Below are 13,097 nucleotides of genomic sequence, written 5' to 3' on the forward strand. Positions count from 1 at the left end.
TTTTAAGTTACTGCTTGAGGATGTTGTCTTTTTCAAGGGTTGGTTGAGAGTGAAGCCTGACACATTTCAAATCATGATAACAGTTCAACCTGGCTGGCTGCACAATGCTCCTGGTGAAGAAACAACCTGATTGGACGCTGCAGTCTCATGCCCCGCATTATTTACATAAATGGGTCACGAGGCTTGTGAGCTTTGCAAAAAACAGAAAAGGACAAGCAGTGGGAAGGTTTCCTGATTGCTGCAGAACAGGTTTGTGCTGTGGCTGAGGGATAAGACGTTCTATGAAAAGGTAGGTGTGCGCAGTTTATGAAGTTTACTTTATTCTTTGTATGTGAATTTACAGGGGGAAATTTCCTGGAAACTTTGGAGATGTTTTTTAGAAGATGTACTCGACATACTCTAAGTGATTTTGACCTTTGTACTTGTTTGCCGGTATCGAGTTGATATGTTACACCCTAAGATAGAGAGAGGAACTAGCAGTTTATGTCTCGTTATTCGGTTAATTATTATACTCAATCTGTTATTTACTTATCTTTCCTCATCGTTGATCTGTTAGGTGTGGCTTTGTTGTTACAAGTGTACTGTGAATCTCTTGACTGAAACTAAAGTTGTCTTTGTGCCGTGTGCGTGTCTCTTTAAGCACTTGTGCAGTATTGAATTCTTTAAACACTGTTTTCATTTTCACTATAACCAGGGACAGCAGACACTTATGATCTGTAAAAATGGACTCGTTTGAAGGTAGGAAACAAAAGCTGCTCTGACTCATACATCTGTCCACTTTATTCACATGTCATGTGAGTGCAAACCTGTTTTCTTGTTCGCTCCTGTTGTCAGGACCTTGCCCTCATCAGAGTGTTCCTGTTGAGACCGATGAGAGCATGTCGTCCTCCACTCTGGACTTGGTCTGGCCTCCTCCTTGTAACCAGTGTAGTGGACATGTAGAGACCAGCAGAAGGCCACAGGACCATGGCTGTGAAACACCTGGAGAATATGATGCCGGAGAAAGGACAGTCCCCGAGAGCCGCTTCCAGCAAGAATCCAGAGCCGCCTGCCGTGCTTCCCCGGAACCTAGCTTTATACCCCAAACACACTTCAGACACATGAGACCCCCCCAACCTGCAGACGTTTGGCCTCATGGCCTCAGAGAACAGGGGACACTCTATGAATGGCAGCACAGTAGAGGCTTTGCAGGCCCTTCAAACTGGCCACAGGACCTCTCTGTTGAGGAGGCAGAATGCTTGGAGGCCCCTCTTCCACTCATGTCTAACAATAACTCCACCTCCTATGTCCAATCACAATACCCTGCTCAGTGTAAGTGTTTGGTTATCAATAGAATCATGATTTTTTTTAAATGTATGACAATCTGATTCTAAAAGGATATATATATCTAACAGCTATGGCTGTGTCTGTCGTCAAGTGCATTACTTCCTTGTGTACTGTATACCTCATGTTTCCTTTGCTTTTAAATCGGGGGGTCTCACTGTCTTAATGAGCTGTTCACCCTAAAATAATTTCCTCTGCCAGTCTCAGTAGAGACTTCTACTGTCCCATGGCAATTATCAAATAGCCAGTGTCATTCGAAGAAGGCTACATAATATCCTAAGAGTATACCAAAAATATAAAATGGTGTTTTTTAAAATATTGATAATCATGAGTAATATTAACTGCAGGCTACACCGACCCAATTCTGCTGTTAAATTGACTTTACTTAAAAAGAATTAGATTCTTTACAGATCTGGTAATCATGACAGCCCTGTTCTCATCTGGCTGCTGTTCATTGTGTTGGTGCCAACTAGTAAATCATGTCTGCACTCCAATGTTTCTCTGCAGGCCCCAATCCAAAGCAGGGGAATTTTCCCAGAAATTGTGCTTGTTGTCCTCAGAGAGACCTGCGCCATCACAATAATCGTTCTTGTCATTATAAGCATGGCCACCCAGGAGATCCACACCACGAGCCTCAAGACCACCAACAGCCCTGGTAGGAGAGCAGGTCCTGTCCTTTTTGTCATGATTATCCAATATTTCAGGATTGATTCAGACAAAACTTTTCACATGAATCACTCTCGAAATGTGTCTTGTTCATTCCTTTCGCAGGAGAGTCTCCCAAAAAAGGCAACAACCTAAAGATGCTCCAAATGCCTCATCGCCTCAGAGCAAGGCGCTTCCTAGAGATGTGATGCATGAGGTCAGCGTGAACTGCTCATTGCGACCAGATCCAGCAGCTTTCACAGGGGAAATCAGGAAGACCATTAGCCTGCCTGAGGAGTGTAGTAAGTCACATCCAGGTCCCCTCATTAACATGTGGTTGTGATATTTCTCCCACTTAACCTAAAGGATGTATGTGCTAAGGATGTTTCACTGATCTACAGGGAGTGTTTTCATCACGTATTCAGTGGACACAGCCAACGAAATTATTGTTTTTACCAAGTTTCTGACTGATCAGGGATTCAAACCAGCAGTAAGTACATTCATTTCACCCATCACCTCTGCTTCCTGGTGATTTTCCATACAAATACTCACACACTGCTTCTGAATCTCCGATTAGATTGACATCTTTGATAATCCAATCAGGAGAATGGGCATCACAAAATGGATGGACAGACATTTGAATGACGTAAGTCTGACCGTTAAACTTGAGCAGATAATAAATCAATTCATAATGTAGTCTTCTGCTAAATCTGACAATGAGATAATGCTTTCTTACAGAAATCAGTGCTCATCATTGTGGTAATCAGCCCCAAGTACAAAGAGGACGTGGAGGGAGATGGAGATGATGACCATGGGCTGCACACTAAATACATTCACAATCAGGTAAGCGCTTAATCTTCATCTGTCAAATACTAAAAATATTTGCTTGCAACATCCCCACATGTGGTCGGATCCTGTCATTACACTCCCTCCTCCCTAGTGGGAGAGTGGAATGAGGAAATGGCTCCTTGGACTTGAAAACAGGACATTTCCTTCCCCAGCTCCACCCAGTGTCCCCTCACTCACAGTCCCACAGTGTTAGTGTGTCACAGGTAGGGTTGCAAAATTCCGGGAATTTTCAAAGTTGGAAACTTTCCATGGGAATTAACGGGAATTAACGGGAATATACAGGAATTAACGGGAATATACGGGAATTAACAGGAATTAATGGGAATTAACTGGAAATGTTGTGGGTAATTTATACTAACTGTATTTACCTTGTCATATACAGACATAAATATAAACATTTTGTTGTGTCATAGGCTGATTTGAGCCCTGGGGAAACTTTGGGCACTTGACTATATGCTTCTGCATCTTTGTGTCATTCTTAACATAGGTCTTTGCACAGTATTTGCAAATGTACACAGGCTTTCCTTCTACATTGGATGGGGTGAAATGTCTCCACACATGAGATAGTGCACATGGCATTGTTCTTTAGAATAAGATGAGATAAAAGTTTGTAAAAAAATACTCATGCAATGCCAGAGATATAAATAGTTAGCCAAACAATTGGAATCGTCTGTAAAAATAATTTACAATTGATGGATAAATGAATGGTAATAGGCTAGATGAACAGATGAACAATCCTCAATCAGCATGCTAACATATTTTCCCCAGTAATATCATTGAAACTTACCTGACTAGTCCTGCACACTACAGCAGGCCTCAATAGTGCTGTAGAGTGAAGGATGCTGGGACTTATCTGTGCATGTGATGGAAGAATGCACAGTGGAGGGTTGAAATTTAACGTGCAGCGTGTGCTTCATTCCATACATCTTTAAAATAGAGTTTTGAATGATGTTTTTATTGCTCAGCGTTTAATTTGCATATTTTTTTTTTTTTTCAAAATTCCCAAAATTCCCGTGCTTAATATTCCCGTGGAAAGTTTCCAGAAAGTTTCCGGAAATTTACTGGAAACTGTCCACCCCTTTGCAACCCTAGTCACAGGTGCTGAAACTGTCTGTAAGGCTTTCACAGCTCTACGCTGCTTAGTCCAAGTCTGTCTGCTAGTCCTGTTGTCCGTTGATGATGCATCTTATTGTTATCGGAAGAGAAAATGAACGTCACTTTCACAACTGTCGGCCAACCAATCAATCAAATTTTATATAGATAGACCATATTCACAAATCCCAATTTACGGCATAAGGTGCAACATCCTCTGTCCTTAACCCTCAGCTAGAGTGAGGGAAACCCACCATAAATCTTTTCCTAAAACAGGAAAAACACATCAGAGAGAGTCGCATGTGAAGAATCCCTCTTCCTGGACAACAGAAGTGAAATAGACGCTGTGTGAAACAGAGCACGTCAACAAAATAATAACATTAGCAAAATTCACAAGAAAAGACAGTCCAATCCATAGATGGAGAGGCAAGGAAAGTATTTATTCAAAAGAAAAAGACTGACAGAGCTAAAAGGGACAATTGTATATGTATATGTAGACGACAAAGATGGTGTCTGCCTCCTGAACTGAAACTGGGAGATGATTCCACAGGAGAGGAGCTTGACAGCTGAAAGCTCTGGCTCCTACTCTTCCTTAAGAGACTTTAGGGAGGACAAGTAAGCCTGAGTTCTGGGAGCACAGTGCTCTAGTGGTCTAATGTGGTACTATGAGATCTTTAGGCTATGATGGCCAGCATTATTACATTTCTCAGACAATAAAGAATGCTTCAGTGGATAATGTGAAGGCCACAGTGGCTCTCATTCAGCTCATAGAAGGAGCGAACATTGATTTTGTTGCCTGTTTTATTAATTGAAACACTTTACGGTGGTACAGCTCTATGAACACTGAATATCCTCTTTCGCTAATGGCACAGATCCAAAATGAGTTCATCCAACAAGGCTGCCTGAACTTCAGACTGGTACCTGTCCTGTTTCCTAATGCAACCAAGGTATGGATAAGCAATGTGGTAAAAAGTAATTGGTCTGTGTTTATCTAGCAATTTTCTAGTGTTGATGACCACTCTACGTGCATCTATGTGCAGCACCTTCTTGATCAGACATCACTCACACACCACCAGCCCAGTTGTTGGGGGCCATTTGTGGTTCCATATTCTGCCCATGGACACTTTGGCATGCAGGTTGAACAATTGACCTTCTGTTAAGTGGACACACAAGGGTCACTTCACATACTTATACATACAAGAGTATGGAAGTCCAGTATATAATTCAAACAAAATCTAAGCTCAAAACACTTTCCTCCTAACTGGAAATAATGTTTATAGTACTCGCTCACTTTGCAAAAAGAATGCATCTTCTCATTCTGGACAGCCCAAATAAAACTTGCATGATGTGGCTATAGCACAGCAAATAACAGAAATAATGAATGTAAGAAATGACATCAAACATGGATTGGAAGACCTACAGGTAAACGGTGAGGGGTATGTCAAACTGATCATGTAAAAGAGATTTTTCTGGGCTTATTCTGTGTCACAGAGACATGTCCCCAACTGGCTCCAGAGCACCAGGATCTACCGCTGGCCCCAGGACACACAGGACCTGCTGCTTCGCCTGCTCAGGGAGGAGCGCTACATCATCCCACAGCGGGGGTGTGACCTCACCCTCACTGTCCGGCCCCTCTGAGACAAACTGAAAAGTGGGATATACAGGAGCACATTTAAATGACACAGTTTATTTTGTCAGAAGCCCACCACTCTGTAAGTGTGACTCATGCTTCGATGAAGACTGTTACTCCAGCAACAGATGAGCTGTACAGCCTTTACCCTTTGTCATTTGTTTTCAGAAGACCTTTCATTCGACATCTTCGATGATAACATCTGAAATGAGAACTAACTCACAACATATCATGTATCAAAAATCATGTTTTAATTTGACTGAGAACATAATTTTCTCTCTGTTATTTTCCATTAGAACCTTCATCTTTATATAATGAGCAGGAGGCCAAGGAGAAATGGTTTGTGTGTATTAGATATTATCTGTTATATTCTCTTACTTCCTAAAAGAAAGTGCAGACTGTGTTCTCATGTACAATTTTAAATCCTTCTTTAATAAAAAATAAATATACAAGACAACATGCACATTCATTTATATGTATTGAAAAGCTGCTCTGATGTGTATGATTGGGCAGTTTGTTGTAGGGGCTGACAGGCTTTAATTTGTTCAGTCTTTAGCCATCTTGCGGGCAGTGGAACAACCTGTAAACACAAGATCTGACATAGGACTACTATATAATAATAATAATGATCCTCGTCCTTATCGTTAGTGTTATTACTACTGTTATTATATTGCTTAACTTAAGGACAAAACAAAAACAAAACAGACAAAAAGCTAAATGTGCATAATTTAGAGATGTTTTTCTGGCAACCTGACAAATGCAAGTCCAATAGTCGTAGGTTAGATTAAATAACGAATGACGAAACAAAGTAAATGTTAAATATATTTTTCTGTTGGTTCATCATTTCTCAAGACTCCTTTCTCATTATATTGAGTCATTAGATGCAGTGTTAGTAAAAAATATAAATGAATGTAGCCATCTTTATTCAAACTATCGTACTGTTTTTAAATGCATTGTTGCTAATTTATGTTATCAATTCATGATATCGTCTTTATTTTAATCAAATGATAAACATATATAAAGCTTCAAATTGTTCAAGTGCCCTACCCCACAGCGAATCAGTGTGTATTGGTGAAGCACGTGTTTAACCAGAAGGTGGCAGCATGTTCCACAAAATGAAAACACTCCCAAGCGTTTGTGACTTCGTGCAACAGCTCTCATTAAACATTTAGCTTAAGCGTCTATTACTGATGTTTTAGTATGGTCTTACTTTGGATCAGAGGATGTGATGGTGGGGCACAGCACACAAGGTAACGGAAACAGCTGATGGTAGGGCCATGTTTTGCTCTGTACTTCATCTTTTCTTTTACCCCATGTGCACAGACCTGTTCAGTCGGTTTACCAAACCTGCCAAAAATGATTTGCTCCAGTCAGTGTGTGTGTGAAAGGGATTCCAGTGATGTATGTAAACACTTTCTCTGCCAGGTCCAATAAATCAGATGATTGTTATTATCCTGGGACTGGTGGGCCACCCAACTCAGCCTTATCTGGTGAGTCCAGAGCAACCAGACACAGATATTTCCTCAACAAGGCCTGGATCCCCTATTTCATCTACTCTGTTCCTTGAACACACACTCCCTGCACTGACTCATTTTATGATTTCCTATACAACGTGCATCAGTCTATTGAAGTGGCATTACGCAACTAAAACAACCTTGATTCATGTCTAAAGAGAGGAGCTCTTGTCCTATCCTGACTTTGGGTTTTTCCTGATTTCGTACTACATTTCCACCCCAACTATCTAAAAACTAACATGAGTCTTTTCAGGTTCCAAAAGGACGTTAAACATCCACTGAAATCCGCCTAAATTAAGAGTTTTATTGATACATTTTTTGTTTCAGTATTTTCCTCACTAGTATTATTCTGGTTGCATGTATCCTACAGAGTGATGGGTCGAAAAATAAAACATTTAACTACCAAAACCATTTTATGCTGAACATGAAAGTCGATGTTTGAGTTCAGAGACAGAAAAAAATATGACTATGTTTGTTTTCCACTTAGGTAGCAGCTTTGACTGCATCTCATGGTCTTCATCAAAGTTAATATTTCAAGTCATTCTCATGACAGCGATGCAAACACCAGCAGGTAAAGAATTAATTACGATGCAAATAATTTATTCGACGCATTCTTCTTCCTTTTCCTGTTATTTACTCACAGTAAAAGTCACCCACTGACATGCGTTATGCTGGTAGTGAGAGATAAGGAGTGGGCCACAGAGGTCTGGTAATTTCCTTCTTTCTAACTCTTCATATTCAAGCTTGTCAGCCCCAGCCCACCCTGACAGGTGACATATCGTGAGGCAAATTACTAGAGTCCATGCACATACTTGTTAATCCCAATGACCTCGTCACAAGTCACATATGTGTTCCATGGAAAATAAGTCTTACTGGTACATTTCTCAATTTCAACTGTTGAACAGAATTCTTTGTGCACTGTCACAATAGTTCCCCTTTAGTAGTTTGGGATCAGAGCCATGTTCTGCGTCTAGGTGCAGATTTGAATGGCATGGGGTAAATTGCTGATGTCTGAATTTTAGAACACACTAGAACAATTGTTTTGTGATTGGCAGTGAGTACAACGTGGAACTTACGCCATCACTGTTTGAGGCTCTGCTCAGACTGTGGCCAACCATGCTTAAAATGTATATACACTCACTGTACTGTAATGCTCCCACCAACTGCCTTACAAATGTATACATCTATAATATTTCTCCATATGCTCATAGGTCTTGTTCGTGTTGCTGGCAAATGCAAGCGGATGCCTGCTGATTGGTTAATTAAGAGGGCCAGGCTCTAACTCAAGGTCAGCTACACTACAGCAGACAGAGGCTCCGTCCCCATTGAGATTAAATGCAAATGAAATGTTTTTCATCATCTGGGAAGTCGATGGCAGCCATGTCCTGAGTATGAACCAGACTGAGCCAGCTGTTCAAAGAGCGTTATGGCTCTTTCAGTGCAGGAGAGAGAGCAGCGAGCTCAGCACATCTACTACTGATGCCTGCCATGGAAAGGCTATTACCGGAAAGTGACTGGAATACTGAGCAGCTCTGATGACTTGTAGGGGGGTGGGCATCATAAAATACACCAGCCTACACGTACATATGAAAGTCTAAAAGATTAAGAGGCAAAATAAACCTTTAATTTCAAAGGGTTTCAGATTGGGTTTCAGTTTGGAAGATATTTTTGATTGATCTCTTGTAATGAAACAATTAATTGAATCCAAAAGTCAAAACCAGTATTTCCCTATTTTGGCACCGCTGAACTCACGGGTCCAAATTCCTATTGAGGCACTTCACCCTAAGAAATACGAATCTGCATTTGGTCTTGATCACATTTTCTATGTTTCTGTTTTCTACAATGTTACAGTATATCCCCACATTTTGCTCTAACTCCCATGTTAAGACCGAAACAAAAACAGTATAGTTTCAGTATATCGGTCTAAAGTATATTAACTGTCAAATACATTAATAAAACAGAATACTAAATGAGGCCACCATGTTAATGTGTCAGAAAATGTCAACTTCTCCACAGGTCATTAAAACCCCTAAATTCACAATATGTCCTCGGTGATGTCAGATCAGCATGCTGCAGAAGACCATGTTCAGCTATCTATAATATTAAAATTGTCCTTAAGATCTCAGTAATAGCAGCTATCCTGAAAAATCACTCAATATATACAAAAAATATAAATATTTGATAAATTACAACACATAAGTGTAAGCTTGTGGCAACTTTCTGTTTATATCACTGTACATTGTGGTGATTTAGTTTAATTTTATATATCAGCATTATATTCCCTTGCATTTTCAGTGTGTATGTGGTACTAAAGCAATTCAATTGCTGTTAATAGAATTTATGATGAGGCCTAAAATATTATAAACATATTTTAGCAATGTCTTTATGCATGTTTCCTTGTATGAGATGCTGTGGGTGTGAAACATACGAGGACATCTTTCCTCACTCACATGAAATATATTATCCAATAAAAAACGTGTCCTTAACAAACCTCCAGAGATGAAAATTATGTTTCCTAGCTCTTTGATCTGGGTCTCATTCTGGTTTTGATGCTGCAGTGGCAAATAAGGTGAAAGGTTGTCAAGCTCTTCTCAATGTTCCAAGGTCTAGTTTCCGGTTCCTATGTTTAAACGTATTCAGTTATAAAATAAGAGTCCTCCAAAGGTGGGCAAAGATACATCCAAATGTACTTTAAACTAAAATACTAAGTACCCTAATCGTAAGAATATCAAAATTAACTCCAAAATACACAAATAATAATTAATTAAAAACTGTATTCTTGTATTTAAAAAAGAAAATACTTTCCCAAGGGAGCACAAAATCACATTGGCTACTATGTATATATACACACACATATATATATATATATATACACACATATATATATATATAATAATAACATATATTTGATCTACTTTCTAAGTAATTAATTAATAAATCATTCAATTATTAAGCATAAATATAATAATTAATTACGTGTCGACACACTGAACTGAAGGAGTAGCCTACAAACCAAACTCTAACCCCTGTGAGTAGCATGCAGCATTGCTTACTTACCATTTATGAAAGTTTTCTCCCACTGAGCTTACATTGTAATTTATATGTAATACTTGGGTCAAATTACACAAGTGGCTTGTCAAGTGTGATCATTAATTTCCTTTGCGGATTTAAAATAATGTGAAGAGTATCATAAGGGTCAATAATTGAGCTTTGAGTGTGGTTTAATGGACACTTAAGGGAAGTGTGTGTTTTAAAAGCTGTTTGTTTTTGGTACTATTTAAATGTACTTTTCAACAATATCATTGGTTTTAATGCATGCTTTTTTATCATCCATTATTCCTTTCTGAAAACGTTTTTTTTTCATCTGATCTGTGATTCTATCTATTTGGTGGGTTTGAACATGTTCCCTTCTTGTATTTATATTAGAAACGTGTTTTATGTCACTGTTGTCCATCTAGACCAGGACTGCCTTGCAAAAGAGGTATTATATTGACATTGTGTATGGGAGCTGCAATTTGTATTTTTCTATAACTAATAACATCCTTATTTTAACATATTTTCAATGCGTGTTCACTTCCAATTTCCCCCCTCTCTAAAATAGTTTCCTCCATTTTTTTTTACTGTTTCCAGCGGATTTCTTCTTGTTTAGGAGGTGAGAGGTTTTACAATCCTTGGCTATCGTCGGAAATGTGTCCTCCTGAACACTTTGGAAACCTGCTCTATTGAATTCACCATAATCCAAAGCAAAGATCCAGCCATTGTTTTGATGCTCAACTGACACAGCGTGCACATTATGTTATTTTAATCAATGCACAGTCATTGATATTAGGTTATCAAATGAATTTGGTTTTAGTGGGATGACAACACTTAACGTGTTGTTGTCCTTTTATACTTTTACCACTGCTAATGTCTGTGTAGTTACTGTTATTGGTGTCTTACTTGTTTTGATCACATATTTCAATAAATCTTGAATCTTTATTGTTGGACCAAACAGGATGTTTTCAGTTTTTACCGGTATCATCTTATGGATATTGAGATGCAGCTTGTGGTAAACGACAGTGCTATTCCATCCTTTGGTTCTAGCAAATAGTAATTTAAAGTAAAGAAACAACTTATAAATGATTAGTGTGCCGTAAAGAACCTCTTGATATGTGGGCACTTCCGTCCACAAAACCACCAACTGTGCCTCTAAGTTTATTGCCCATTAACAACTGAACCAGATGTGAGCTTGGAAAATGAATCACTTATTTCTAAACGGGGGCCTTGAATCAGTGAGCTCGTGCCGCCTCAACATTGCTTTTATTCTGAAAGCTGCAGCCGGATGTAGTATCCGTGTGTGTTGTGTCGCGCCTGCTATCTGTCACGGGTTAGCTAATGTGGGTTAGCCTGTTATGGAAGCGGAGGGAGAAACAACGGAGGGGCTGTCTGATTACACGGGACTGGCTGCGACTAGTTCTGGGACGTGATTCGGAAAGATAACGCCACACACCGGAAGCCCGGGGAACGTCTTCCTGGCTGGAAACCAAAACAGCTGAGAGAGAGCTCTAATCACGGGACAGCCACAGTTAGTACAACATGGACCCGGCAGCCGCGGAGCGTCCGACATTCACCGGCCGCCGTCGAGTGTAGTTCTCCGCAGCCGCAGTTTGACTTCAGCGGCTGGAGCCACGGGAATCTTTGTTCGTTTTTTTTTTCCTCCATGGGGCACGGTCGGGCTTCCCCGCCGCTTTGTCGTTGTTTCCCCGCCGCTGACAGCTCTCCCTTCGGTTGGTACCGACTGGCCGACGAGCCGCCCGCATCGCATGGACTCCTAACAGGAGTTTGTTGGCTTCTCTGTCGCTCGGCTCCTCTCTGACGGACGCGGCAGTCATGTTTGCGGTGCGCATCGTCACCGCAGACTTCTATCTGGCGAGACCCGTGAAGGACCTGGACGTGTGCTACTCTGACTTCAGGGAGAGCGACGTGAAGAAAGTGCCGGTGGTGCGGATCTTCGGATCAACACCCGCAGGTCAGTCATCCGCCCGCTGCGTCTGTGTGTGTCTGTGTGTGTCTGTGCTCTCTACACTAAAGGGGATTTGCTTGTTGTGCTGCCAGCGCCGCACCACGCGGCAGTGGCTGCAGTTTGAGCTCGCACACATGCACATACATTCACACACATGCATGCGTTGTGTTGCTTGGAGGAAACGTGACGGGCAGATTGTACACGACGGCATCAGGAAGACGATCGGGGTGTTGACACGTCTGTGTGCACGGTCTGTGGCGGACACACGCTACCAGCGGCGTGCACCGCTGTTGCTCTGCAGCGGTGGGAGACCTCCTCCTCCTCCGCTCCCCCTCCCCTCCCGCACGGCTCGGCTTTGTTTTCGCTGTCCTGCTCCATCATGGCACGGTGGCGGCGCACAGCTCGGGCTCCCGGGGCTCCACTTCACACGTCCACGGGCTGCCACATGTGGCATTCAGGGACAGCTCGCACTTTGCATGTTTATATTTTGCGGAAAGCAACCTGTGGAGTGTTGACACGGGTTGGACAATGCTGCCGCCTCTTCGGGCTTTTTCCACTTTTACGGAAACGAATAGACCAAAGAACAATGAAATGACACTTCAGTCATCACCACATTTAAATGTTGTTAGTGAAGCAGTTTAAACAGTAGAAGACATGGATTGCAAATATGCAGCAGAGGACGAGGCTAATGGGGGGTTATGTAAAAGTATGTGCTCTAGAGAACACATTGCAATCTGAAAAGGCAGGAGCCATCATGCACAGTCGTCATGATGGAAATAAGAAAGAGTCGTTCTTGATGAACAGCGTCTTACATCGTGTGAAAATGAAAAGCACAATGCAGACTCACTTTTTTTCCAGATCCTCATCTTGAAAAATTTAATTTCGAAAGGATGGCTGCAGTACAAATTGCTAACAAAAGACAGGTTTGATTTTCTATGGATCAGTGTTTTTTCTTGGGCTTTGGCCCATCCTCTGCTCTCTAATAAAGCCATTACCTCTGAGCACTCTGGATACCTTAATTCCCATGCCGCAAAACAATAGA

General features: G+C 41.1%; 2 protein-coding genes across 2 annotated transcripts in view; both read left to right on the top strand.

Annotated features, from left to right (window-relative positions):
- The first annotated feature begins 204 nt into the window (after positions 1-204).
- Positions 205-5,986, top strand: traf3ip2a (TRAF3 interacting protein 2a). Its single transcript, XM_061091284.1, has 10 exons — positions 205-289; positions 695-738; positions 835-1,311; positions 1,831-1,978; positions 2,095-2,270; positions 2,370-2,458; positions 2,546-2,614; positions 2,707-2,811; positions 4,782-4,856; positions 5,401-5,986. The coding sequence occupies exons 2-10, from the start codon at positions 723-725 to the stop codon at positions 5,545-5,547; spliced, it is 1,302 nt and encodes a 433-aa protein (XP_060947267.1). The 5' UTR covers positions 205-289; positions 695-722; the 3' UTR covers positions 5,548-5,986.
- Positions 5,987-11,454: 5,468 nt separating this feature from the next.
- Positions 11,455-13,097, top strand: part of rev3l (REV3 like, DNA directed polymerase zeta catalytic subunit) — a 63,432-nt gene continuing 61,789 nt past the window's right edge. Inside the window, exon 1 of the mRNA XM_061091301.1 lies at positions 11,455-12,061. Within this exon, the coding sequence (XP_060947284.1) occupies positions 11,923-12,061 (139 nt within the window). The 5' untranslated portion in view covers positions 11,455-11,922. The remainder of the gene's footprint in view (positions 12,062-13,097) is intronic.

This window comes from Limanda limanda, chromosome 18 (genome assembly GCF_963576545.1).
Source record: "Limanda limanda chromosome 18, fLimLim1.1, whole genome shotgun sequence".
Taxonomy (NCBI): Eukaryota; Metazoa; Chordata; class Actinopteri; order Pleuronectiformes; family Pleuronectidae; genus Limanda; species Limanda limanda.